General features: G+C 32.3%; 1 protein-coding gene across 1 annotated transcript in view; it reads right to left on the bottom strand.

Moving 5' to 3' along the window:
• The window catches only part of PCDH11X (protocadherin 11 X-linked), a 523,932-nt gene that overhangs the window by 497,301 nt on the left and 1,878 nt on the right, over positions 1-24,753 (bottom strand). Inside the window, exon 2 of the mRNA XM_082377049.1 lies at positions 11,807-17,134. Within this exon, the coding sequence (XP_082233175.1) occupies positions 11,807-11,873 (67 nt within the window). The 5' untranslated portion in view covers positions 11,874-17,134. The remainder of the gene's footprint in view (positions 1-11,806; positions 17,135-24,753) is intronic.

Below are 24,753 nucleotides of genomic sequence, written 5' to 3'. Positions count from 1 at the left end.
ACTAGTAAAAGCCATTAACCCCTGAAATGGAAATGGAATCCTTCAGTTTCTCTGTGCAATATCCAGTCTTGCTCCTAGTCTGTTTTTTCTCTAAAATTCTTATTTCTTAGGAGTCAGCTATTCCTATTTTTAATTTTATTGTGTTTAACTTTTATTTGGAAAAAACTGGACAAATAGAGGCAATGTATGGAGGAAGATCTAGCATTCTAATTTCATTTAAATATATATATAATAAGTTTTGGAATTTATTACATTATACATAAAACAGTAAACAAACGTAGGCATTTTTTGTGCATAAGGTATTGGTTTCTTACATTTTCCATATCCACTATATAACGTTGCTTTAATTGTTTCACTTACTTATACTTATTTCCTTCCCATATGTCAATAAATTAACATGCCAATGTCAAAATATGCCCTCTTTAAAAGGGCATGATTTTACCCAATATTACTTTCGAAGTAGCAATTGAGTCTACAGACTAAAACAAGCTAGAAAAAAAATAGGACTTTTATTTCTTTGTTGTGTGCCATGTTCATGAAAAAGTATAAAATCAATTTTTCTTAGTCATTATCAAGTGTACGAAAAAATAATTCATTGATAGCTAATTCCACCATGCTCACAAAAAGAAGCCATATTGTAGAAGCATTGTTAAAATATACTTTTGGTTTGATCTTCTTGTTTTAAAAATAAATGAAAATTTATCTATAAGCAGAATGAACCAAAAGCCTACACATAGATCCATTCTTGCTACTGTCTTAATGACCAATATTGATGACTTCAGACAAATCATTCATTCAGGGATTCACATACATTGTAGCAAGACCATTCATTTAAAACTATTATTAAATATATTTGGCATAGAAATTGAGACAAGCATTCATTTTCCTACTTAAAAATCAAAGTCATGAGGGTAAGAGAGTGTCATGGACATATATACACTACCAAATGTAAAATAGATAGCTAGTGGGAAGCAGCCGCATAGCACAGGGAGATCAGCTCTGTGCTTTGTGACCACCTAGAGGGGTGGGATGGGGAGGGTGGGAGGGAGGGAGATGCAAGAGGGAAGAGAAATGGGAACATATCGTATATGTATAACTGATTCACTTTGTTATAAAGCAGAAGAAAACACACTATTGTAAGGCAATTATACTTCAATAAAGATGTTAAAAAAAAAAAATCAAAGTCATGGAATGCTATTATATCCAAATATAGATTGCCTTGGCACAACGAAATAAAAAAAAAAAAAAAAAAAGACATTTTATTTAAGATTTTGTAGCATGAGCTATGGAGATGGATCGCCTGGTTTTGAATCCATGATCCATCACTTATTAGCTGTGTAACTTTATGCAAGTTTTAAAAAATTCTCTGTCTCATTAAAAAATAGATATAATAATAGCATCTACCTCATAGTGTTACTGTGAAGACTAAATGAATTAACATATGTAAAGCACTTAGAATAGTTCCTGGAACCCACAAGTGTTGTATGTGTTTGCAATCATTGTTGTTACTATTAAACTAAAGAAAATAAACAAACGTGTTTGTATATCCTGCACTCACAAAGGCAAATAAATAAGTCTAATCCAGTGAGAGAAAAAAATTGGGCCTGAATTCTAGTGTTAACTTTGCCTTTAAGTAGTTATGACTTCGGACAAGTCATTTAATCATTCTGCGCCTCCCTTTCTTCATTATGGTGAGTAGGGTTGGAGTTCATCTCTCAGATCCTTTCTTGTTCTAGCATTTTATGATTAAAATAAGCTTTCATCATAAATCTGTAGTCATTTGCATAATGGATCTCAGTTATGTGCAATGCTACAGCTTTAAAAGTTTTTACAACACAATTCCAAATATCTTATTGTCATCAACTACATATTTCATATAATTTTATTTCATTTAAAATTATGTTTACAAGGTTTAAAGACTGTATGCCTTGTTTTCAGTAGGTAGTGATTTTATGGTTGTTTCTAGCTTGGCAACAAATAATTTTTCATATATTGGGTTGGCCAAATAGCTCCTTCGTGTTTTTCCCAAGATGTTACAAAAAACCCGAACGAACTTTTCCACCAAACCAATAATTTAGAATGGAAACCTTGTTTTAAAAGAGTATTTTAATAATTATTTTCCACCTTCAAAGGTTTTTGGTAATAAAATTCCCCTCAAAAGTTTCTGTTTCTTGATAACATTTTCAAAAAGGATATATTCTAATGACATTTATCTTTAGATATTATTAAGATTAGTTTTCAAATTGGTCAAGTTTTCAAATTGACCCGTTCATCCCTTTGATGAAATATAAAATATATACTGACTCATTGTATGATTTTAATTGATATTTGCTTTTTTTAAGAACAAATATAAGTTAGAGAAAATGGGGGTTTATTTTCATTGGATAATTGTAATACATCTTGAATCCCTATAATACAGTACTGTGTTGAAAATATTGAAGCAAACACATCTCACAAAATCAAGTCATTTTTTTGAAACAGTACTTCCACCTAAAGTATGCCATCATGATTTCGTATTGAAAATGATAAAAATTCAACTTCTGAAAGTTGATAACTTTAAAATTAAAAAGATAATTAAAACCTGTTATAGCTGACAACCACAACATTGCACCTTCAAAATTTTCCACTAATTACAGCTGCTAATTTTCAAGAGGAACTGTTAAAGTGAGTCAGATTTGACATAAGGACAGCTTCTCCACCTTTTTTTTTATTCAGAAGAAAAGTTTTTTAAAACAGAACATTTCCAAATATATTATTTACCCAACTAGCACTTTTTTTATGGACTACTTTTACTTTTTTTGATGTTGGAAAATAAATATTAATTATTTCGTAAAACATTATATACAACAATCAAAACAAAACAACAAAAACTGAAAACCAAAAAACTACATGTGTTATATATTAAAATCTACAGAATCTAAACTCTGAGGCCTAGCATTCAAAGGTCCTTAATTAGTTGCTTCCAACATACGTCTTTCTCATTAATTTCTAATCCATGACCTCCCCTCTTCAGTCAAGCTAACACCCACTCTAACCACAGCATTTTCCACATCTCTGGTCATCCAAGGTCCTCATCTGCTCTGGGGCATTTTACACAACTCATTTCCTCTAAGAAACTTTCACAGATTAACATCACATGGGGAATATCTGAATAATCATAAGAGTAAGGATAAAGTTAAATGTAAGTGCTTAAGGGACTTGTAGTTAAAATATGGCAACTATGGAGAAGGCAGTCAACAAAGTCATGGAGCCATCAGTTTTGTTTTTTTAACTTTAATTTGGAAAAAAAATCTCATTAATAGTTATTATGTGTCATGTACATTTGAATAGCACATTCCCTTACTCATCTATTCTTTCTCCTTCAGAACATTGTTTTGAACTGAATGTCTTGTTTAAAGAATTTTTTATCTTAGTTTAATTTAGCTTTGCTATATTAATGGTAAACTATCACTAAGAAAATGGGGACTGCCTCCTAATTTTTTTTATAATTCTGCTCTATTATCTCAAGTCCTATTGAGAGCAAACTTGGTACAAATATTAGGTCTTTGAAACATGTGTGCATGTTAAGGGACAATAAAGAATAGGATTGAATCAGCTTGCCAATGATTAAACTACAAACGGTCTTACTCATGACAGTTTGTACCCTCAAGATGTTTGTAAATGTAGTAATAATGTGATGAATCATGTTCCAACTACCTGTAAGGGCCTTGAACAATTTGGGAAGAACTGTGAGGCACTAGGGAAACGAGGAGTAGCAGAGGGTATGGAAGAGGCTGTGGAGGAAACTTGAAAAGAGTTGGGGTACTAAGGAGAGGCAAGGAATGTTTTTGAGTATCAGGATGGACTAGGAGAATGAAAAGTATTCATAGAATCTAAGCAGGGCAAAGATGGATGAAAACTAACTGGGGAAGCTGAAGTTGGGGAACCTAAAAAGTGGGTAGAGAGTAGGAAGTTAATTATAGAAACTCAAAAGCACAGTGAGGAATTTGGCAAAACTGTAATGAACTGAGCATGACTTCCATGAATGGGAGACTTGAAGGACTGGAAAGAACAGGGAAGGTGTGGGGAGATTTGATGGATCTGGGAGGTCTTAGGTACCATTGAGAGTGGATTTGAGTACCTGAAGGGGATGGTGGATAGAGATAGAGGGATAAAAGAGATAATGGAAGGGAACAATGAAAATAATGACATAACAAGTAAAAGAAGGGTGTTTAAAAATTTTTTCGTCCTTAAGATTAAATTACTGGAGAAATTTTTCATTGGCTAGCACTTTTAAGATATTTCTTCTTTCAGGAATGCTGGGGGTGGGGGTGGGTGGGGGGTGGCACATATTTCACTTTCTTCTTCTGCCACATGGAAGAGAAAAACTGAGAATGGGAATTTGTGACAAAGAACTTAAATACATTATTTTAAAATATAAAATATTTTGTACTACTTTATCACAGTACTATTTAGTACTGTGAGAAGGTTGAGGGGCTGCACTGGAGGACACATTAATCACTAAGTCTATAAACTTAAATGATTTTTGAAAAAATTAAAACCTCCCATGACACTCTGAACATTATTTCAAATTTCATTTGATTAAACAGAATCTTAAAAACTTTTAATCACTTAAATGAAGATTGGGGGGATAGACCACTAGCTTATTTAATCAAATCATCATCCTATCAGTACAAGAAATTCCATATATTTATTTATTAGAAAAATCTCTTGTTTGCTAGTTTAGTATATATTTATTGAGTATCTTCTATGTACCAGGCATTGGAAATGCAAAAATGAGGAAGAACAGTCCCTCTCCCTAGGGCCTGTCCCTCTACCACCACAAAAGAGGTATTTGTTCCGAAAATAGGTTTTTCTGTAATTTATCAGTACATGGATATCTAATGGTCCTAATGATATCGCTGCATGATCCAAAGCAGCCTTTAAGTCTTCATAGGTTACCATCAGTCGGGCTATAGTGTATTTTTTTTCTCATAATTGATTCTTTAGAAATTTACAATACATTGATGACATGTTTGTCACCCAAGTCAATAGAAACACTGTAATTTTGGGGATTTTTGTTGTTGTATTACATCTCTCCCCACACGATATTAATCAGTATACTGGAAGATAAGCTTTTCTTTCCCCTCATCCATTTTCACTGTTAATATTTTAAGCTTGACACAAATCTTTTAAGGAAAAGAAAGATTCAAACACTAAAAATGGGAGTTCAGATAAAATCTGTACTCCTGAAAAGACCCAAAAGAAGTGTGATTTATATGATGTTTAACATATATAAAACTCACCTTGAAATATCTGAATTAAAACCCACTTTCCTACAGTCCTCATAGTGCTCTGCAATCAGCTGTGGAGTAGAGGATGAAAAGATGGAGGAGAAGAAAAAGATCTTTTCCTCCAGTACAATGTAATCGGTTGAAACTTAAAATAGATGCACTAAAAGACTGGGCTTCAATAACCTTATAGTACACTAGGTGGGAGGTTCCACAGCAGGACCTCCAAGGTCCCTTTAATTTCAGGGATGCAATAACTCTGTGTTCCCTGATGGATAAAGTGCTGTTAGCAGCAAATCATTCAGGACTCTAAACCTAACACATAGAATTGGGAATCTGCAGTAGGATTATGAAACAATAGAATGCATAGATTCACAGTACTATATATGTGCACTAGGTATGATCCTAGTCCCTTTGACTAATAGTATTTGTTTCCTGAAGCTGAGGAAGATGGTCAATCCCTGAATATTAATCACATATTATGTTACTAAGAATTAATAATTACCTACATATTAATTTCAATTTTCTTCAGTTATGAAACTGTTCTTAACTCTAATGCTTCTTGATATCAATTCGTATTATCTTAGAAAGGGATTTCCAATTCTGTAAGTAGGATAGCAAATTGTTGTCTCACTCAAGCTTGTTAGCTTCTTCACAAGACTACGAAGTTGAGAGCATCTGAGGCAAGATCTCTCTGGCATGTGATCTGTGGAATCCTTCTTACTCACAAAAGGATTTTCCTGTGGTAGGTCAAACACTTTGAGTTGGATTTCAAGAAACCAAAAATCTAAATTCAAAAAGCAGACAACGCATGGCAGAGGTCCATTGTTATACGACAGGATCCTCCAATTTGCTGTAATGGCTACAAACTAAGAAAAGGTTAATGGTCTTTGCACAATTTTAGATTTTGGAAAAGGGGAAGCAAGGCATATACATTTGTGTTTTCAATATGATCTTATGGCTCTTTCTTGGATTAAAAAACAAAAAGTCCACAATACTTTTGGAGGTAGGATATGCTGGAAAGGTGTTTCTAGGCTTTAGACTAGAAGAAGCTTTTAAATTTTTGAAAAGCCAGCCCACACTGCTGCATTCTTAATTCCAATGAAGTCTGATCTGTTAAAGCATTTAATGCATATTTGTGTAGAAATTATGGCAACTTACTATCTAGGTCTATTATATTTTGAGTTTTATATTAGTGTTGCAAAAACTTATAGATTAAATGAAAATGTGATTAGAATGATACTGATGTAAATGTTTTTCAGGGAATAATTGTTTACATTGTAAATGGCTGTAATTTATACTTTTTAATATGGGGAAGTGGGAATCCTATGCCTTGTTACTTTATGATTATGACTTTCCTAGAATTCCGGAGACACGTGCTTCTCACATTCATTTCTCCATCAAAACTTTCTAGAGCAATGCTATGCAACAGAACTTTTTGTGATGATAGAAATAGTCTATATCTGCAAGGTCCAATATGGTAGCCAAAGGTGGCTGTTAAACATCTGAAATGTAGTCAGTGCAACTGGGAAAATGAGTTCTTAATTTTACTTAATTTTACTTAATTTTTATTTAAATAGCTACATGTGCTAGTAACTACCATATTGAACAGCACAGTACAGAGGTACTTTGTATTCTGTATTTAATTTAAGGTATGCATGATTTACCTGTGGAAAATGTGTTGTTAGGATACTCATGCTTTTCTATCCATCCGTCCATCCAACCATCTAGTTGATCTTTAATTTTGAAGCACCCTCAGTATGTAAAACACTATGTTAAGTTTATATAATAGAAGAGCTTTACATTAGGTTTTTTATGGTGGGGGAGATAAGATAAGACTTGTACAAGATAAATAATACTGTACATTGAATAGGCTAACTGACAAAGGAAGAGCATAGTGCTATGGGAGTATCAAAGAACACTTTTGCATAACACTTTTGCTTCCTTTAGGAAGAGGTTCATGGAGTTCTTTAAATGTTTTTGATAAGTGGTTGCAAGGTATAGGAAGAATTTTAAGGAAAGGAGATTGCAAGATAGAAAGTCTGAAGTTTAGACTGGAATATGGGGATAAGAAAGAGGGAATACTCCAAGGTTTTTTAAGTGACTGAAATAGTTAGTGCCAAGAACAGATAAGGTAAAGTCAGGAGAATGAACATGTTTTGTAGGAAAATGTTCAGGCTAAATAAGAGAATATATTTTAATCTAAGATTTTTAGAGAAGTTATTTGATTTTAAGTCATTCGTTATAAAAGTTAACTTAAAATGAGTTAAAATTTTAGCCATCAAGCTAGCTTTATATATTAATTGTAATTGTACTAATGATAAATATGTTAAATATAGATCATATTTATCATATGATCAATATGCTTAAATAGACCACTAGTAAAGTGAAGTCATCAATCATCTACCTAAACTTTCATCTTGGCCTCTGAAGATTAACGATTAGGCTAGCTACAGTAAAAAGAATTAAACACAAACATATGTGACTTTCCCCTTAATTCCTATATAGAATTCCTACTGGGCAGTGCCAGATAACCTAAGATATATTAAATTATTTTTCATGACCAAGGAGAGTGCCTTAAATTCTTCAGCAAGTATTGCATTCTGTATTAATCTAAAAGCAAAGATCAAAACACTTTGGGGAAGTAGACATCCTTATAATGTAATGTAGGTAGCTAATCAAATGCCACAAATATAGAACCAAACTGATGGATTTATTGATGCCCAGATCTATCACATGTTCCTTTTCAATATAAATATATAAACATGTATTAAATTTGAATAAAAGTTAACATTTATTTGCAGAGATCACTGTTACTTTTGTTTTGCATCTCTGAATTAATGTTCACTGTTTCTTTTAATTACTTTTCAATTAAAAGAAAAAATAATTTTTGCTTCCTGTGCAAATAGAGAATTGAAGATTTCCATAGCTTGAATAAATATGATTTTAAATAAAGACTCAGGTACTGAATGCTAATACTTAATTAATTTGAATGTACTTTGAAGTGTGGGAAATAATCAGGGTTTTATCTTTGCCTTTAATAAAGACTGGGCCTGTAACAGGCTAAAGTTATTTTCATAGCTGAATTTTCCTCTCTGGATTTATAGAAGTAACAGATATGGGTGCTTTCTTTTGAGGAAATTATGTTTTCCAGGAATTTGATTAACATGAGTGTTCATTTCTTCCATTAATAAGAAATTTGAAAGTTGAGAAGTTGTAGACCTTTACATTTAATATTTTATGAACTGTTCAGGTGCACTTTATGACTTAGGGGCTATGCCTATGTAGGAAATTTTCTTCGTACTAGAATGATATATGAGGATCAAGAGGTTGTGAACATACAGTTTGCTGACACATGGATTCTTAACTCCTGGAATTTCTTCCCTCTAATAAAAAGTATCTCTATTAGCTTGTCCACCCAATGGTATATTGCTGGGTGAATTAAAATACTATTTTTCTGATCTCTCTCTCTCTCTCTCTCTCACACACACACACACACACACACACACACATAAATTCACACACTTTCTCACATTCACACACATACCATTTTTATTAGTAAGAGCATAAATGGCAAATGTCTGAGGACTGAATCATACTTATCTCTTCAAAGTAAGTTTAGCTCTTGGTAATGCAACATGCCAATGCACCTAATTCACTCCAAACAAAATGTTAAAGATAAAACTGCCTATGAGAATAACTCAAATTAGTAGTTGACTTGATGGCACATTTAGGAGATGTATATTTTATGTATAGATGTAGTTGCTCTGAAATTCAAGATGAGGTTGCTCTATACCATGGAAGCCAAAATATAGCTAACTACAGTTGACTGCCTCTCAGAGAATAGCTTCCTCCTTGATAAATTGTTACAATAAAACGGGAATGGTCAATACTTAATGCTTTGAGTTCTTCCATTTTAATCCTGCTAGCTGATGACTTACTAGTAAATTTGTATAATTGCAAACTGAAGCAAAAATTATGTAAACCTTAAGCACATTTATTGTAGGAAAATCGGATACTGGGTGAAATACCAAATTTCAGGTGCGGCATTACTAAAATGAACTACCTGCCAAGTGTTGAGTCTAGTAATAGTAAAAGTAGTGTGCATTGTACAGAATAGCAAGAGATTATGCAAATATTCAGGTGTAGAAAATATAGAGATTACAGTAATATTACAGGATGTTTGAAAGATTAATAGAAAGCAATATGCTACTTTCATAAGATACTTTCTTCTGGTTGGCCAACATGTTTTCACCCATTCTGATAATGAAATTCCATGATTTTTTTCCATGAGGCTCTGAGAACTTCTAAAGAAAACTTGGAATAAAACAAACAACAAATCTTTAAAAGAACTGTCATTCATAAGTATTTCTAGGTGTAAGAAAAAGTTATTCTAATGTTTTTAAGGTTAAGAGACCATCAAGCAAACAACCACACAGCTAAAGAAGTTGAAAGGTCTGACCTAAGATTTTGCTAATATGCAAGAAAATTAGATAAAGATGACTGGGGAGAGAGGAAACTAACTTACCAGCTAAAGGAAACATACTGTGTTCTCTTCTTCAATAGTCTCCATTAGACAACCGTCTTCACAGGTTGATTCGACCTTATGAATTAATTTATCAATTCCAGTCACTGTCTGCCTTAGGTATTGATTCTCCCTGTTCACCTTTACATCAGTAAGGTTTACTAAGAGGTTTCTGTTAAAAGTTAAACTATTTGAACTTTGTTGAATTAGGAGTATTTAACTCATTGCCTCTCCCTGATTGTTAGATGCATAGGTCTATAAGACCACATCCTTGATGTTTTTGACAGTAGAAAACCTACATCTTTATTCAGATTTCACAGAAGCTATGAGTAAAACGTTGTTTACTCTCTGCTCTTCTGCACATGTTCAGATGTGATTGCATGAATCCAGTTGGTAAGGGAAAACAGCAAGGAATATAGACACAGGCCCTTGCCAACATCAAGAAAGTTTATGAATTTTTTGTTGTTGTATTTTTCCTGCACTCAATAAGTGTAGTCAAGTACCAAATTCCACATTGCCTATTATCTTTCCACCAGTTTAAGCCTAAGGCTATACTCAATTTTTAACTTGCTTGTGCAAATTTAATTTGCATAGAGAGATTTAGTTCTTCAGTGAGATTAAAATTCCCATCACCTAGGTGCCTTATTAGTTGAAAAGTAATAAGAAAAGAAATTCCCACAGGTGAGGTAACTGAAATTTACACTCCTTGTGACTTATCATCTTGAGAAAAGTTTCTTTTGTGGTTTCAGATTTCTCTGGGCTACAATTTTTTAAACAGGTGTAATGTGGAGATTATGACAAATCTGCAGTTAGAGAATTTAAGATATCTAAGAGAATTGTCACTACCACGAAAGGTGAGAAACACCAAATGCACATTCTCTCCTTTTAAAACAAAACAACTTTTTCTAGTGGAAATCAAACCCTTTAAGTGGCTGTGCTTTAGCAAATACAAAACATTCCTTTACTTTCATTCTTTCTATTCTTCCAGCAATTTTTTTTTTTGGCATACCTCAAGACAAGGGAAAAAATGTAAATATTTCTTCCCAATTTTCAAAAATTAGTAAACCTTTAGAATATTCATTTTTATAAGGAGATCAAAACATTCAACCATATGTGATTACAGACAATCAATTTAAATTGAGTTTGAATAGCAACCTTTCTTCTCCCCTTCACTTACACAGTCCTGTTGATCTCCCCACTTTATAGTCCTTTAAATTATTCACATAAAATGTACTAAATTATTCAAGAAAAATGTCCTATGTACTTCACTTATCCAATGTCATTTTCATATTACCGAACTTTTTTTCCTTTTATTTGAGGGGAGTAAGCTTTCTGTTTATTTTGCCCTATATCTTTTTGTCATAATCACTTATTTTAGTGTGAAGCTGCTCTAAATATAATACATGTAACCAATGAAAATTATTGTGGTAAATATAATGGTTTTATTCTAGTATTAGAGCCTTAGAATATTTGACATTCCTTTTTGAGATGTTACAACAAATACTGATTAAAAAATACACACATGTATGTATGTATGCATATGTGTATATGTTTAATATGTATATATGAAATATACAGTATCTAAAATCAAAAGAAGCAAGTGTCTAGTTTAAAGAATGCCAGAAAACTGTACGAAACTAAATTGTGGAAAGAAAGAGAATTTAGGGTCTCAAAAATTCATCCTCTGTGTATATTTATTTGGGAAGAAGGGGGAACTAAAATTCTACAAATAACTAGTACATTTAAATATGCTATAAGCATTTTTATTTAAAAAAATTTTTTTAACATCTTTATTGGAGTATAATTGCTTTACAATGGTGTGTTTGTTAGTTTCTGCTTTATAACAAAGTGAATCAGCTATAAATATACATATATCCCCATATCTCCTCCCTCTTGCGTATCCCTGCCACCCTAGATAGCTAGTGGGAAGCAGCTGCATAAGCATTTTTAAAACAGATCAAGTGAGTAGGAATAGAATCAATAGAGAAAGAAAGTTAAATCTGATTATTACCTTTTATATTCACAACAAAAGTCTTCCTTAGAATAAAGTTTGGTATATTCATCATCTTTAAATACATCGCAAAGGGAAACGGCAACTTCTAGGAGTAATGACAGTAAGTGATTCTATCAGTATTTTTGTCACTTCCATTTTCATAAATGGAAATTGAGTATTTTTCTTAGCCATTTTTATATAGGTTATATTTATTGTTTCAAAACTCTGACTTTATCATGTTAAAAAAAAAGAAAGAAAAATATCATTCTTGGATCACTTTCTAGGACTGAATTAAGTTTCTCAGGAAAATTAGTCTTTATGAGTAAGGCTAAGAAATGTCTTTAACCAAATGTCTTTTATCATGGCATTTTATAGTATACCCATTATTATTATTATTATTATTATTATATGAATCTTTTTAAAACTTGCATACTTAGCTAGCTTATTTCAATATCTGGTTCAAAATTAAAATATTTGTAAATATTCAATTGAAAAATAAATAATTACACTTTAAATTATTACCTCTTTGATCTGACAACGTGATCAGTTTAGAAATAAAATATCATTTCAGGCATAAAATAAAGGAAACCCACTACCACATACATGTTAACTGAGTAGTCATTTGAGAAGGATGAATTAACATATTTACTTTAAAATAGAATTTCCTCAGATAAACCAATAAATACATTACTAAAGATTTGTAGACAATAAATTTTAAATAAATTTAAATTTTTTTCTAATAAATTAATGACATTTTAAACAGTCTTAAATTTGTTCTTTCTTTCTCCCTGGTTAATTAAAAATGACCAGAACCACTTTAAATATAACACTGCTATTTCATGTTTTGTGGCATTCTTCTAGATAAACAATATTTGGAATCACCACGAAAATCCAAATTAAAGTGGCAACTTTAATGATATAATATCTTTTAAAACAATTCTGAGGAATTTTCCAAAAGAATTGGGATTAATCTTACTAAGAGTATGAAAAGACTTGCATTTTGTAAAAAGGGAGATCGTATCACATTAACATTGTTTAAGCTGTCAAGAAAGAATATTCTTTATTTGTACTGACTTCTATTGCCAGCACTGCGGCCAATTCAAGAAGTCTAAAATTTTCACTATTTAGCAAATAGTCGAAATTTATCGGTAATCACACTATCAATACGTGATTTTTTTAAATCTAGGAAATTGGATAGTCCTCCACTCAGGCTATTGAACTCCTCTTTCCAAGATTATTTACATGCTGGTAAATTCTTGCAAGTCATAATCTTGTTAAAATATACAGGAAATAAAGATCCATGTTTCTGCAAATTATTATGGTGACAAATGTCTTGATACATTCAACAGTTGATTCATTCATCTTAATATAACTTCTAATGTATATAATCAATTATTAAAATAATAGTAGTTACCATTTTATTGAGTACTTCTTCCATGCCAGGCACTATGCTAAGTACATTTAATACAACAGTCCTATAATGTATGTACTGTTATTGTCACTTCTATTTACATATGAGGACACAAGGTAAGAGTTTAAGTAACTTGCCCAAGGTCTTGGAGCTATTAAGGTATGTAGCTACAGTCTGAAAGCATATTTATCTGACTCCAAAGCTCAGGCTCTACTTAACTACTAAACTGACTTTATACATGACAAAATGTTTATGTGTTCACCTATGATAAAACAAACAAACAAAAGCTAGCAATGTCTTGGAATTAGAATCTAGATCAAGATTATCAAAGGGCTCACCCATTAAAGAGTTGATCTGCATGAAAATATAACTTTAGGAAAAATGAGAAAGGTACTTGATGGCAAATGATTTTGTTCATTTAACTTTTCCTTACGAGTCAAATTTTCTCAATTTTCTGGTAATAGGATAAACAAATATATGGAGGTCTCATTCCATGTGTTTCTATAATCTTTATTAAAGTACAAACACTATAAATCTGTAAAAAGAACTAAATACTATCATTTGATCCAAATGCCTACCTTCTTATTAGAAAAATGTCTACTCATTCAATAAGTAATTGAATTGGAAAATAGATTTGCTTCATGCTACATCTCATTGAAATTGATGTTGTATAATTGGATAATTTGCACTAAGGACATTAAATGGAACTATGTTTCATTTTTGGGAACTCGTGTGAAAATTAGATCAGAAGTCCCAACTTTACAAATCTCACTTTCTCCTAAAATATGCATTATTCATAAAGATTTCTCCAGCAGTAATTTTTACTTAAGCCTTATGTAATGATCTTGACAAATCTGCATATCTGAGGATTATATACAGGAAATATCTCCACTGACAACATAATTTTGGAGTTAACAGTAAAGCTATAATTTCTCCCTTTCAGTAAATCTTCTGAACTGTGGCCTTTGATTATTAGGTTGAACCATATGAAATAGCTGATAATCAATTTTAACCCCAAGAATAGCAATTTCATATGGTTCTACTTCATATATTCTGTCTAGGTATTTAGCCAGACTTTCCACTAATATTCAATCCTCTGTATAAATTACTGTGTCAGTAAGAGAAGATTAATTCCAAGTATCTGGGGAATATGCAAACTGGGTGTGCAGAAAAACTTATTTTATGCAGGTGGACATTAATAAATAAGTGGAAATTATCAGAATGTGTGGGCCTCTTAATAATGTAACTTTGATGTGGAGTGAGCAGCAGGTGCTTAAATAAGTAAAGAGAAATGGCTTATTTGAGTTGATAGAGGCATGGCAGACAATATAGAAGGTGTTGTGGTGAGAAGCAGGAAATAAAATGGATCAAAAAAGATGAGTTTTAGTCAACAGAATTATTTGAATCCAAGCTAAGTGCAATATATGGCATCAGCATAAGTAACTGTAATGAAAAGGTAACAAAGGCAATACAAAGACAAGCTGGAAGAAAATAAAGAAAATCACCTATATTTAATTTGATAGATTTCCTCTAAGGTGGAACAGTTTGTCAATAACAACTTGGGTAGACATATTGTGCACTCTATCTCTTCCAATATATGCATGCAGGAATAACATTTGCATGTGTATTATTGTCCTTTATACACAAAGCTATAAAGGACAGGAAGAATATCTTCCCCACTTGCAGGAAGACCAGTTTTCTGAATTCCCTCAGTCAAGTATTCTCTCTAGTAACCACTTCTTAAAGAAAGCACATTGTTGGGGACTTTCCTGATGGTGCAGTGGTTAAGAATCCACTTGGAATGCAGGGGACACGAGTCCAGGAAGATCCCACATGCTGTGGAGCAACCAAGCCCATGTGCCACAACTACTGAGCCTGCGCTCTAGAGAGCGTGTGCCCTAGAGCCCGCGCGCGGCAACTACCAAAGCCTGAACGCTCTAGGGCCCACGTGCGGCAACTACTGAGCCCACGTGATGCAACTACTGAATCCTGCGCCCCTCGAGTCCGTGCTCCGCAACAAAAGAAGCCACCATAATGAGAAGCATGCGCACCGCAAGGAAGAGTAGCCCCTGCTTGCTGCAACTAGAGAAAGCCCACGTGCAGCAACGGAGACCCAGTGCAGCCAAAAAATAAATAAAATTAAGAAAAAAGGAAAGCACATTGCTACTGTATCAATGTCTTTACAAATCCATCAGAATTTTATTGTTTAATTTAAATAAAGTTCTTTAACAGATTTTGGCCTCCCAGATTCTTGTATCTACTAAGCATCTTTCACTTACATTCTCTTCTAAACATAACTCTTAGTCATACATGTTACATATGAGTAACAAATGTCATTTTTAATAGAATCTGGACCCTGCTATTTAAGGAGTCTATGACCAATCTATTTACACTATTTACAAAGTCTTTTGCAAAACAAATAATTGATATTTAATGTTATATATTATCCTGCTATCACATATAATTTTAGTTTTATTTAATGTCAAAATATTTCTTTTTTAAAATATGTATTTTTCCTATATGAATTGCCTTTGTAGATAAAGTTTTACAATATTTATATCACTCCAAGTGAAAGTAGAATGTGACTTTCACTAAGAAAAGAAAAGTTTATTTCGTTCTGGAAAATCATGCTTGACTAGTTCCTTCCCTTTGAAAATAATCAAGGGTAAATCTACTATTTCTATGCAAATGCTTTTCAATCAGTTCATGTTGAAGAAATTTGTTATTCAGATACAATATGCAGCCCATCTTAGCCCATACTTTTAAAATGAAGAAGCCCTGAGAAACTAACACAACATTGTAAAGCAATTATACCCAATAAAGATGTTAAAAAATAAATAAAATAAAATAGCTGCTTCTGTTAATGATGCAAAAAATAAATAAAGAAGTAGCCCTCATTGGAGCTCAAGAGCCTTTTATATAGTGACTAAAAAAGATATAAATGATTCTCTTTAAAACCCTGTTATTTGTTTTAAGTTCTTCTGAGGTGAATAAGTAACAACTCTATCTATTAAAATCACCTTATTTTAAGCCCAGATGGGATAATGAACTTTAAAAAAAAAAATCATTTGTATGTTTTTTACAAAAAGAATGAAAAAATTTTAAAACTTAAACTAAATATTCCTAAAAGTTAAATATAAGCTATCACAGGCCTTAAATTGAATGATGAACTGAAAGTATTATGATAGGATTACTTTGGTTTTGGTTTTGCAGGTTTTTCAAGTGTTAGTGGATAGCAGCAGAAAGGGTCTTAGTTTTTAAAAGAAAGCTATTGCTGCCTCATATCCTAGATGAAAAACAAATAGGTACATTAATATAATGTTTCTCATAGAGAATCATTTTAATTACAGCAAAGTTATCCATCTCATATCACCTTTGTTCAAAACGCTAGACAAAATATATCTATATGTTTATATGTTTGTTTGTTGGTTTATTTCAACATCTTTATTGGAGTATAACTGCTTTACAATGGTGTGTTAGTTTCTGCTTTATAACAAAGTGAATCAGTTATACATATACATATATCCCCATATCTCTTCCCTCTTGCATCTCCCTCCCTCCCACCCTCTCTATCCCACCCCTCTAGGTGGTCAAAAAGCACCGAGCTGATCTCCCTGTGCTATGCGGCTGCTTCCCACTAGCTATCTACTTTACATTTGGTAGTGTATATATGTCCATGCCACTCTCTCACTTTGTCCTATCTTACCCTTCCCCCTTCCCGTATCCTCAAGTCCATTCTCCAGTAGGTCTGCATCTTTATTCCCGTCTTGCCCCTAGGTTCTTCATGACCTTTTTTTTGTTTGTTTTTTAGATTCCATATATATGTTTTAGCATATGGTATTTGTTTTTCTCGTTCTGACTTACTTCACTCTGTATGACAGACTCTAGGTCCATCCACCTCACTACAAATAACTCAATTTCGTTTCTTTTTATGGCTGAGTAATATTCCACTGTATATATGTGCCATATCTTCTTTATCCATTCATCTGTTGATGGACACTTAGGTTGCTTCCATGTCCTGGCTATTGTAAATAGAGCTGCAATGAACACTGGGGTACATGACTCTTTTTGAATTTTGGTTTTCTCAGGGTATATGCCCAGTAGTGGGATTGCTGGGTCATATGGTAGTTCGATTTTTAGCTTTTTAAGGAACCTCCATACTGTTCTCCATAGTGGCTGCATCAATTTACATTCCCACCAACAGTGCAAAAGGGTTCCCTTTTCTCCACACCCTCTCCAGCATTTATTGTTTCTAGATTTTTTGATGATGGCCATTCTGACCGGTGTGAGATGATATCTCATTGTAGTTTTGATTTGCATTTCTCTAATGATTAATGATGTTGAGCATTCTTTCATGTGTTTGTTGGCAATCTGTATATTGTCTTTGGAGAAATGTCTATTTAGATTTTCTGCCCATTTTTGGATTGGGTTGTTTGTTTTTTTGATATTGAGCTGCATGAGCTGTTTGTAAATTTTGGAGATTAATCCTTTGTCAGTTGCTTCATTTGCAAATATTTTCTCCCATTCTGAGGGTTGTCTTTTCTTCTTGTTTATGGTTTCCTTTGCTGTGCAAAAGCTTTTAAGTTTAACTAGGTCTCATTTGTTTATTTTTGTTTTTATTTCCATTTCTCTAGGAGGTGGTTCAAAAGGAATCTTGCTGTGATTTATGCCATAGAGTGTTCTACCAATGTTTTCCTCTAAGAGTTTGATAGTGTCTAGGCTTACATTTAGGTCTTTAATCCATTTTGAGTTTATGTTTGTGTATGGTGTTAGGGAGTGTTCTAATTTCATTCTTTTACATGTAGCTGTCCAGTTTTCCCAGCACCACTTATTGAAGAGGCTGTCTTTTCTGCACAGTATATTCTTGCCTCCTTTATCAAAGATAAGGTGACCATATGTGTGTGGGTTTATCTCTGGGCTTTCTATCCTGTTCCATTGATCTATATTTCTGTTTTTGTGCCAGTACCATACTGTCTTGATTACTGTATCTTTGTATTATAGTCTGAAGTCCAGGAGCCTGATTCCTCCAGCTCCATTTTTCGTTCTCAAGATTGCTTTGGCTATTCGGGGTCTTTTGTGTTTCCATACAGATTGTGAAATTTTTTGATCTAGTTCTGTGAAAAATGCCCGTGGTAGTTTGATAAGGATTGCATTGAATCTGTAGATTGCTTTGGGTAGTAGAGTCATTTTCACAATGTTGATTCTCCCAATCCAAGAACATGGTATATCTCTCCATCTATTTGTATCATCATTAATTTCTTTCATCAGTGTCTTATAGTTTTCTGCATACAGGTCTTTTGTCTCCTTAGGTAAGTTTATTCCTAGATATTTTATTCTTTTTGTTGCAATGGTAAATGGGAGTGTTTTCTTAATTTCACTTTCAGATTTTTCATCATTAGTGTATAGGAATGCAAGAGATTTCTGTGCATTAATTTTTTTTCTTGCTACTTTACCAAATTCATTGATTAGCTCTAGCAGTTTTCTGGTAGCATCTTTAGGATTCTCTATGTACAGTATCATGTCATCTGCAAACAGTGACAGTTTTACTTCTTCTTTTCCTATTTGGATTCCTTTTATTTCTTTTTCTTCTCTGATTGCTGTGGCTAAAACTTCCAAAACTATGCTGAATAATAGTGGTGAGAGTGGGAAACCTTGTCTTGTTCCTCATCTTAGTGGAAATGGTTTCAGTTTTTCACCATTGGGAACAATGTTGGCTGTGGGTTTGTCATATACGACCTTTATTATGTTGAGGTAAGTTCCCTCTATGCCTACTTTCTGCAGGGCTTTTATCATAAATGGGTGTTGAATTTTGTCAAAAGCTTTCTCTGCGTTTATTGAGATGATCCTATGTTTTTTCTCCTTCAATTTGTTAATATGGTGTATCACGTTGATTGATTTGCGTATAGTGAAGAATCCTTGCATTCCTGGCATAAAACCCACTTGATCATGGTGTATTGTGCTTTTAATGTGCTGTTGGATTCTGTTTGCTAGTATTTTGTTGAGGATTTTTGCATCTATGTTTATCAGTGGTATTGGCCTGTAGTTTTCTTTCTTTGTGACATCTTTGTCTAGTTTTGGTATCAGGGTGATGGTGGCCTTGTAGAATGAGTTTGGGAGTGTTCCTCCCTCTGCTATATTTTGGAAGAGTTTGAGAAGTATAGGTGCTAGCTCTTCTCTAAATGTTTGATAGAAGTCGCCTGTGAAGCCATGTGGTCCTTGGCTTTTGTTTGTTGGAAGATTTTTAATCACAGTTTCAATTTCAGTGCTTGTGATTGGTCTGTTCATATTTTTGATTTCTTCCTTATATGTTTGTTTTAATCAGGCAACATTTAGATATATAAATCAAAGCTTTATTCTCCTGGGCATATGCTCCTTTATTGCACATCTCCAGACTACTGAGAGCAAGCAAGGGGCTAAATTCAGAGCAGAGGGCAAATATTTGCCTTAAAGAGCCTAAGAACATATTCTTCACTGTAAATTTTGTTTTTATTTTTAGAAAAAGAGATAATTTAAAAACAGGATAATAAAAGGAATTTTCAAACTTTCTTTTTGGCATAGATGCACATATGTAGAAGAATAGAAATAGAAAACAGAGTGACTTGTAGTAAAATATTTAATCTTTCAACAATTCCCTTTATAAAGAAAGGGGGTGAAAATTCAGTGGAAAAAGGAAAAACATAGTAGAAGGAAAAGATAAGAGGGTGGAAAGTGGAAGAGTATGAGTGCTGGGCAAAAACCTTAATGAGGTATCAGGTCAGTCTTTCTACTGTGTGAACTTGGCAACTTTCTCTGACATGGAATGTGGTTGTGCCTGTTACTAAGGGGTCAAAGTGCTGCTAGTGTCTAATAAGTATATACCATTTGTCTAAGCAAGAATATATGGGCATATTTATCCACAAAAGTCTCTCCATACAGAACAGTCACAGACCAGAGGAGACAAAGGGGACGTGACAACTCGGTGAAATGGTGGGACCCTGTGTTGGATCCTTGAACCAAAAAAAAGGACATTAATGGAAAATTTGGTGAAATGCAAATAAAGTCTAGAGTTTAGTTGATAGTAAAAAAAAAAGTCTCTCCATAAATACTAATGTCTAATATGTGAATAATATATGTGTATCAAAATTCTATAAATGCACTTGTAATAATATTTAGAAAAAATATACAACTTAGTTATACACCATCTCATCTAGTTTTATAAGGTTATGTGTAACACCTAATTTTAAAAACTTATTTAGAACATATCAGTGTTCAGTGTTTGTGGTCACTTATGAATACAAATGTACAACATTTAAAATATTTAAACCTTCCTATCTTTGAGTTCTGTTCTTCTGAGTGATACAATTTTTTTCATGTCTCATGACTTATTTGCAGTCTCTCAAAAAAAATTTTCAATGGGCATTCATTTTATTTCACAACTAGGAAACTATTTGGGTAGTTATACAGAAATTCATAGTAAATCAAGTGAATGGGAAGAAATCTATCTTCTCTTGTGAATCTTTAAAAACCTTATTAAGTTCATTTATATCACTTATCACACTATATCAAAAAAATTAAGTGTTTGACTCCTCATAACAAAGAACCTAGCACAATGCCTCAATAGAAATGGAGTCACTTTCTTAACAGAACCACGTATGTTTATGATTTATTATTTAACTGAAAGATGATAGAAATTTCAGTTGCAGATATTCCTTTTAAAACTCCATCAGAAGTACAATAATTTGTGTCTAAGAGATGATGGGTTTAGTTCAAATCTCTAACTTTGTAGAATATTCTTCTAACATTTCTATCTTAAATTTCCAGGTATCTAAGATATTTTTTCAAAAGAAAATAGTTCAGGAAAATATTACAAAATGTGGAGTAAGTCACAAATAAGCTAATCAAAGTCTCTGGATAGGAGTAGGGTTTGATTAAGTATTAATTGGTGATATAAGATAAGGAAACTACAATAAGTTGGTCCCAAATATTTATTTTTAAAAATGTTTTGAATATGTATGTAATTGTGATTTGTGTACAATTTCAGATATTCTGTATATTACAGAAGAAAAAATCCATGTCTGAGTGAAACACCTACCAAACAAGAACTAAATTCTTCAACAACACTGCTATCTGGTGGTAACATATCCTAATATCGAGAAGACAACCTAAGTTCCAAAAAATAGGTCCTTTTCTGTGAACACTAGAATTCTTAAGTAACAAAGTGGCACTGAATATTACTAAGAGAAATACAATTGTTAAGTGTTATTAAATATAAACGTATACTTGTCTATATCTAATTTGAAGGTCACCATGTATTACAAATTTTAAAAGGGGTGTGCGTGTATGTATGTGTACTTGTATTTTAGAAAAGTGATTTTATTTTCTTCAAGATTTTAAAATATCACTATATTTTTTTTTCTTAGGGCTGTGCCACACGGCTTGTGGGATCTTAGTTCCCGAGCCAAGGATCGAACCCCGGCCCTCGGCAGTGAAAGCGCAGAATCCTAATCACTGGACCGCCAGGGAATTCCCAAAATATCACTATAATTTAAAAATGCATAATGTTTGCCTACTAGAATGAGAATCTACTTAGTCAAAATTCCACCATATTAAGCTTCCTGTTTGTACTTATCAAGCAGAGGCATGTGTGTTCATCTGCATGTTCATCATGTATGTTCTATATTTGCACTGCATTTGCATCACTATTGCATGACAATAATGTTAATTATTTTAAAAATATCAAAGACAAGATATTTTAACTTTTGACTGACCTTTGATCAATAACCTTGACTCACGGTTTTCCATCCTGGCTGATAAGCCCTAAGGATGTGATTAAAGAATAAGGAATTGCTGTACTGTGTTTGTCTGAAGTAGAAATACAAACTCAGTTATTTGGACAATAGTCTAATGTCTACATAAAAATAAAACTAACAGTTAATTTGAAAAAATCAGTTAAAATAATTCATTGGTTCAACTAGATGTGATACTATACAGATTAATTGTAAGTTCAATTCTCCCTTTGTGGTTCAAGAGAATGTTAGTGATTTAGTTGTTTAATGCTGTGAGACATTTTATTTTTCTAGTATTTATCCTAGAGTTATGTATAAGGATTTCTGAACAGAGACTAGAACTGAAAGCTATTATTTTAACTTCGGATTGTCCAAGCAAATCCATTAAAAATAAAAATTGCTACATGCCTCTAGATCAAACCTGTCAAATTTCTAATACAAATGAAATTAAAATGCAACAATCTTTGATGAGAAAGATCATAAGCCATCTATAATTTTAATTTGCTGAAATTGATTATATAATCTACAACAAAAATGTGATTATCAAAGGATAAAGTCTAGGTTTTAAATTAGATCAGTAAAGTGTGTGTCCGCATCTTCCAGGCTGTAACTGAATTGTTAATGACAGGTGATTTTATAGATTAAATATTTCTCCTAAGATTAAGAGGTCCAGAAGGAAAAAAAAAACCTTAATATTTGCTTTAACTGATGTAGTTTTTTGTTTCCTCAAGGCATGCTATTCTACAGCTGTAATACAATTAATAAAGCTGAGAAATGGATATAACGTGAAACATGTCTAAAGAGAAATAAAAATAAAATATCCATGTACATAGTCATTATTAACGTAGTTAAATGGAATTTCAAAAATGTAGACAATACACAATACTGCTCAATATTCTGTAAAAACAAAAATGGGAAAAGAATTTGAAAAAGAATATATACATGTATATGTGTAACTGAATCACTCTGCTGTACACCTGAAACTAACATGACATTGTTAATCAACTATACTGCAATATAAAATAAAAAAATCTTTAAATGTAGACAAAAATAAACTTCTATTTGTAGTTAAGTCTGGGCTGTGAAGTAAAAAATATCTAAAGATTCCTGAGTTAGTCGTTTACTATATGTTTAACTTTGGGCAAGTCTCAATTTCCATATTTATAACATGGAGATAGAATACTTCCTACCTCACAGGGGTACAGATGTAGATGTCTAAGATAAAGGCTACTAAATAACAGAGGAGGCTTCTGATTATGTTGGGCCAAAATAATCAGAAGCCTCCTCTGTTATTTAAGTGTGTATACATATATATACATCTATATGTATATATATACATGTAGTGATTATCAAGTGTGCAAACTATATATATATAGTGCAAAAATATATGTAGTGATTATCAAGTGTGCAAAAAATAATAGTTGTGAATAGATGTGCATTTATATTGTAACCATCATTTTCGGTTAAATGACTATGGATTTTTCAGTTATTATAATCTTGTTAGTTTTGAGAATCAGCTTATCAAGTAAGCCTTTTCTAGAAGAGCTAAGAAAATTTTTGTCCCCTTTTAGTCGTTTAACAGTTTCCAACTTTACCTGTTTGTCTTTAGTAGCTTCTGAAAGGAGAAGATTCTTCTATGCTGACTTTTTCACCACATAGCTAATATTTTAAAATTTATCTGTATAATAGTTCAAAACAATCATGCTATTAAAAAAAACTACACCTAGAAATATTCTCTGGAAATCAAATTAAGTTCAAATTATTTCTTAAAAGAATTTATGCTATGCAGAAAAAATACATGGCTCTGCTAAAAAGAAAAAAAATTGTAGACCAATAACTGGAAGATAAAATGCTGTTGTTTGTTCATAATGAAAACTCCTTAAATTTTGAAAGAAAAAACATATAATCTTAGTTATGTAAAATAAATTTTCATTCAAACAAGTATAACTTGAGCAAAATATGACTGAGGTTTTTGGCTTTTAAACCATTTCCTTACATTTAACCAAAAGTTGTTAATTTATATTTTGAAAAACAACATGACCTTTGAAGGTGTGTTTGCTAAGCAAAAGTTTACAACTCCACTCCATTAATCTATTAAAAGCCTAACGTGTTAGACATTTTTAGCAGGAGAGCAAACACCTTTAAAATAAACAGGGAAAATATTTAATTTTCTGTAAATAAGCAAAACATAAGTTTAATAAATTGGATCATTCATAGTGTTTATGGAACTTTAAAACTTTAATGTATTTTGGGGTCCTAGGTAACAGGGACATGCTATTAAAATTAAGATGACTACAGAACTGTTTTTATAGTATTTTTCAAAACAAAATTCTTAGATTCAAGACAGATCTATGTTGTGATACAGCAGAGTATTATAGTGAAATTTCAGTCAACTTTAAATTGCATGTAGACGATATATCTAATATTCAAGTTAGTAACTTATTTGAAATATGTAATATTGCCTTATAAAATGTAGTTTTTTTTCATAAAATCTGTCAATGAGTTAACATCTTTAATTTGTTCAAAAAAAATCACCACCTTTGCTACTTAATACACTCTTGTTTGATATTTACTATTCAAATCTATAACCAAAATTAGTTGTAGCACTTTGGAACATTTCAGGCTATATGATCATTACACATCTAATTTTGCGTTATTTATGTAAACTCTTTTACCATGGTAAAAGATGTAATATTGTATGATGTAGTGAAAAGCACACTGACCAGAGAGAGATAAATTCTATTCCAGACTGTCACTAACTAGCTTTTGTGACCTTGGGCAAGTCACTT

This window comes from Balaenoptera borealis (assembly GCF_965194805.1).
Source record: "Balaenoptera borealis genome assembly, chromosome: X".
In the NCBI taxonomy this organism is placed as follows: Eukaryota; Metazoa; Chordata; class Mammalia; order Artiodactyla; family Balaenopteridae; genus Balaenoptera; species Balaenoptera borealis.
This window is presented reverse-complemented; position numbering and strand designations above follow the sequence as displayed.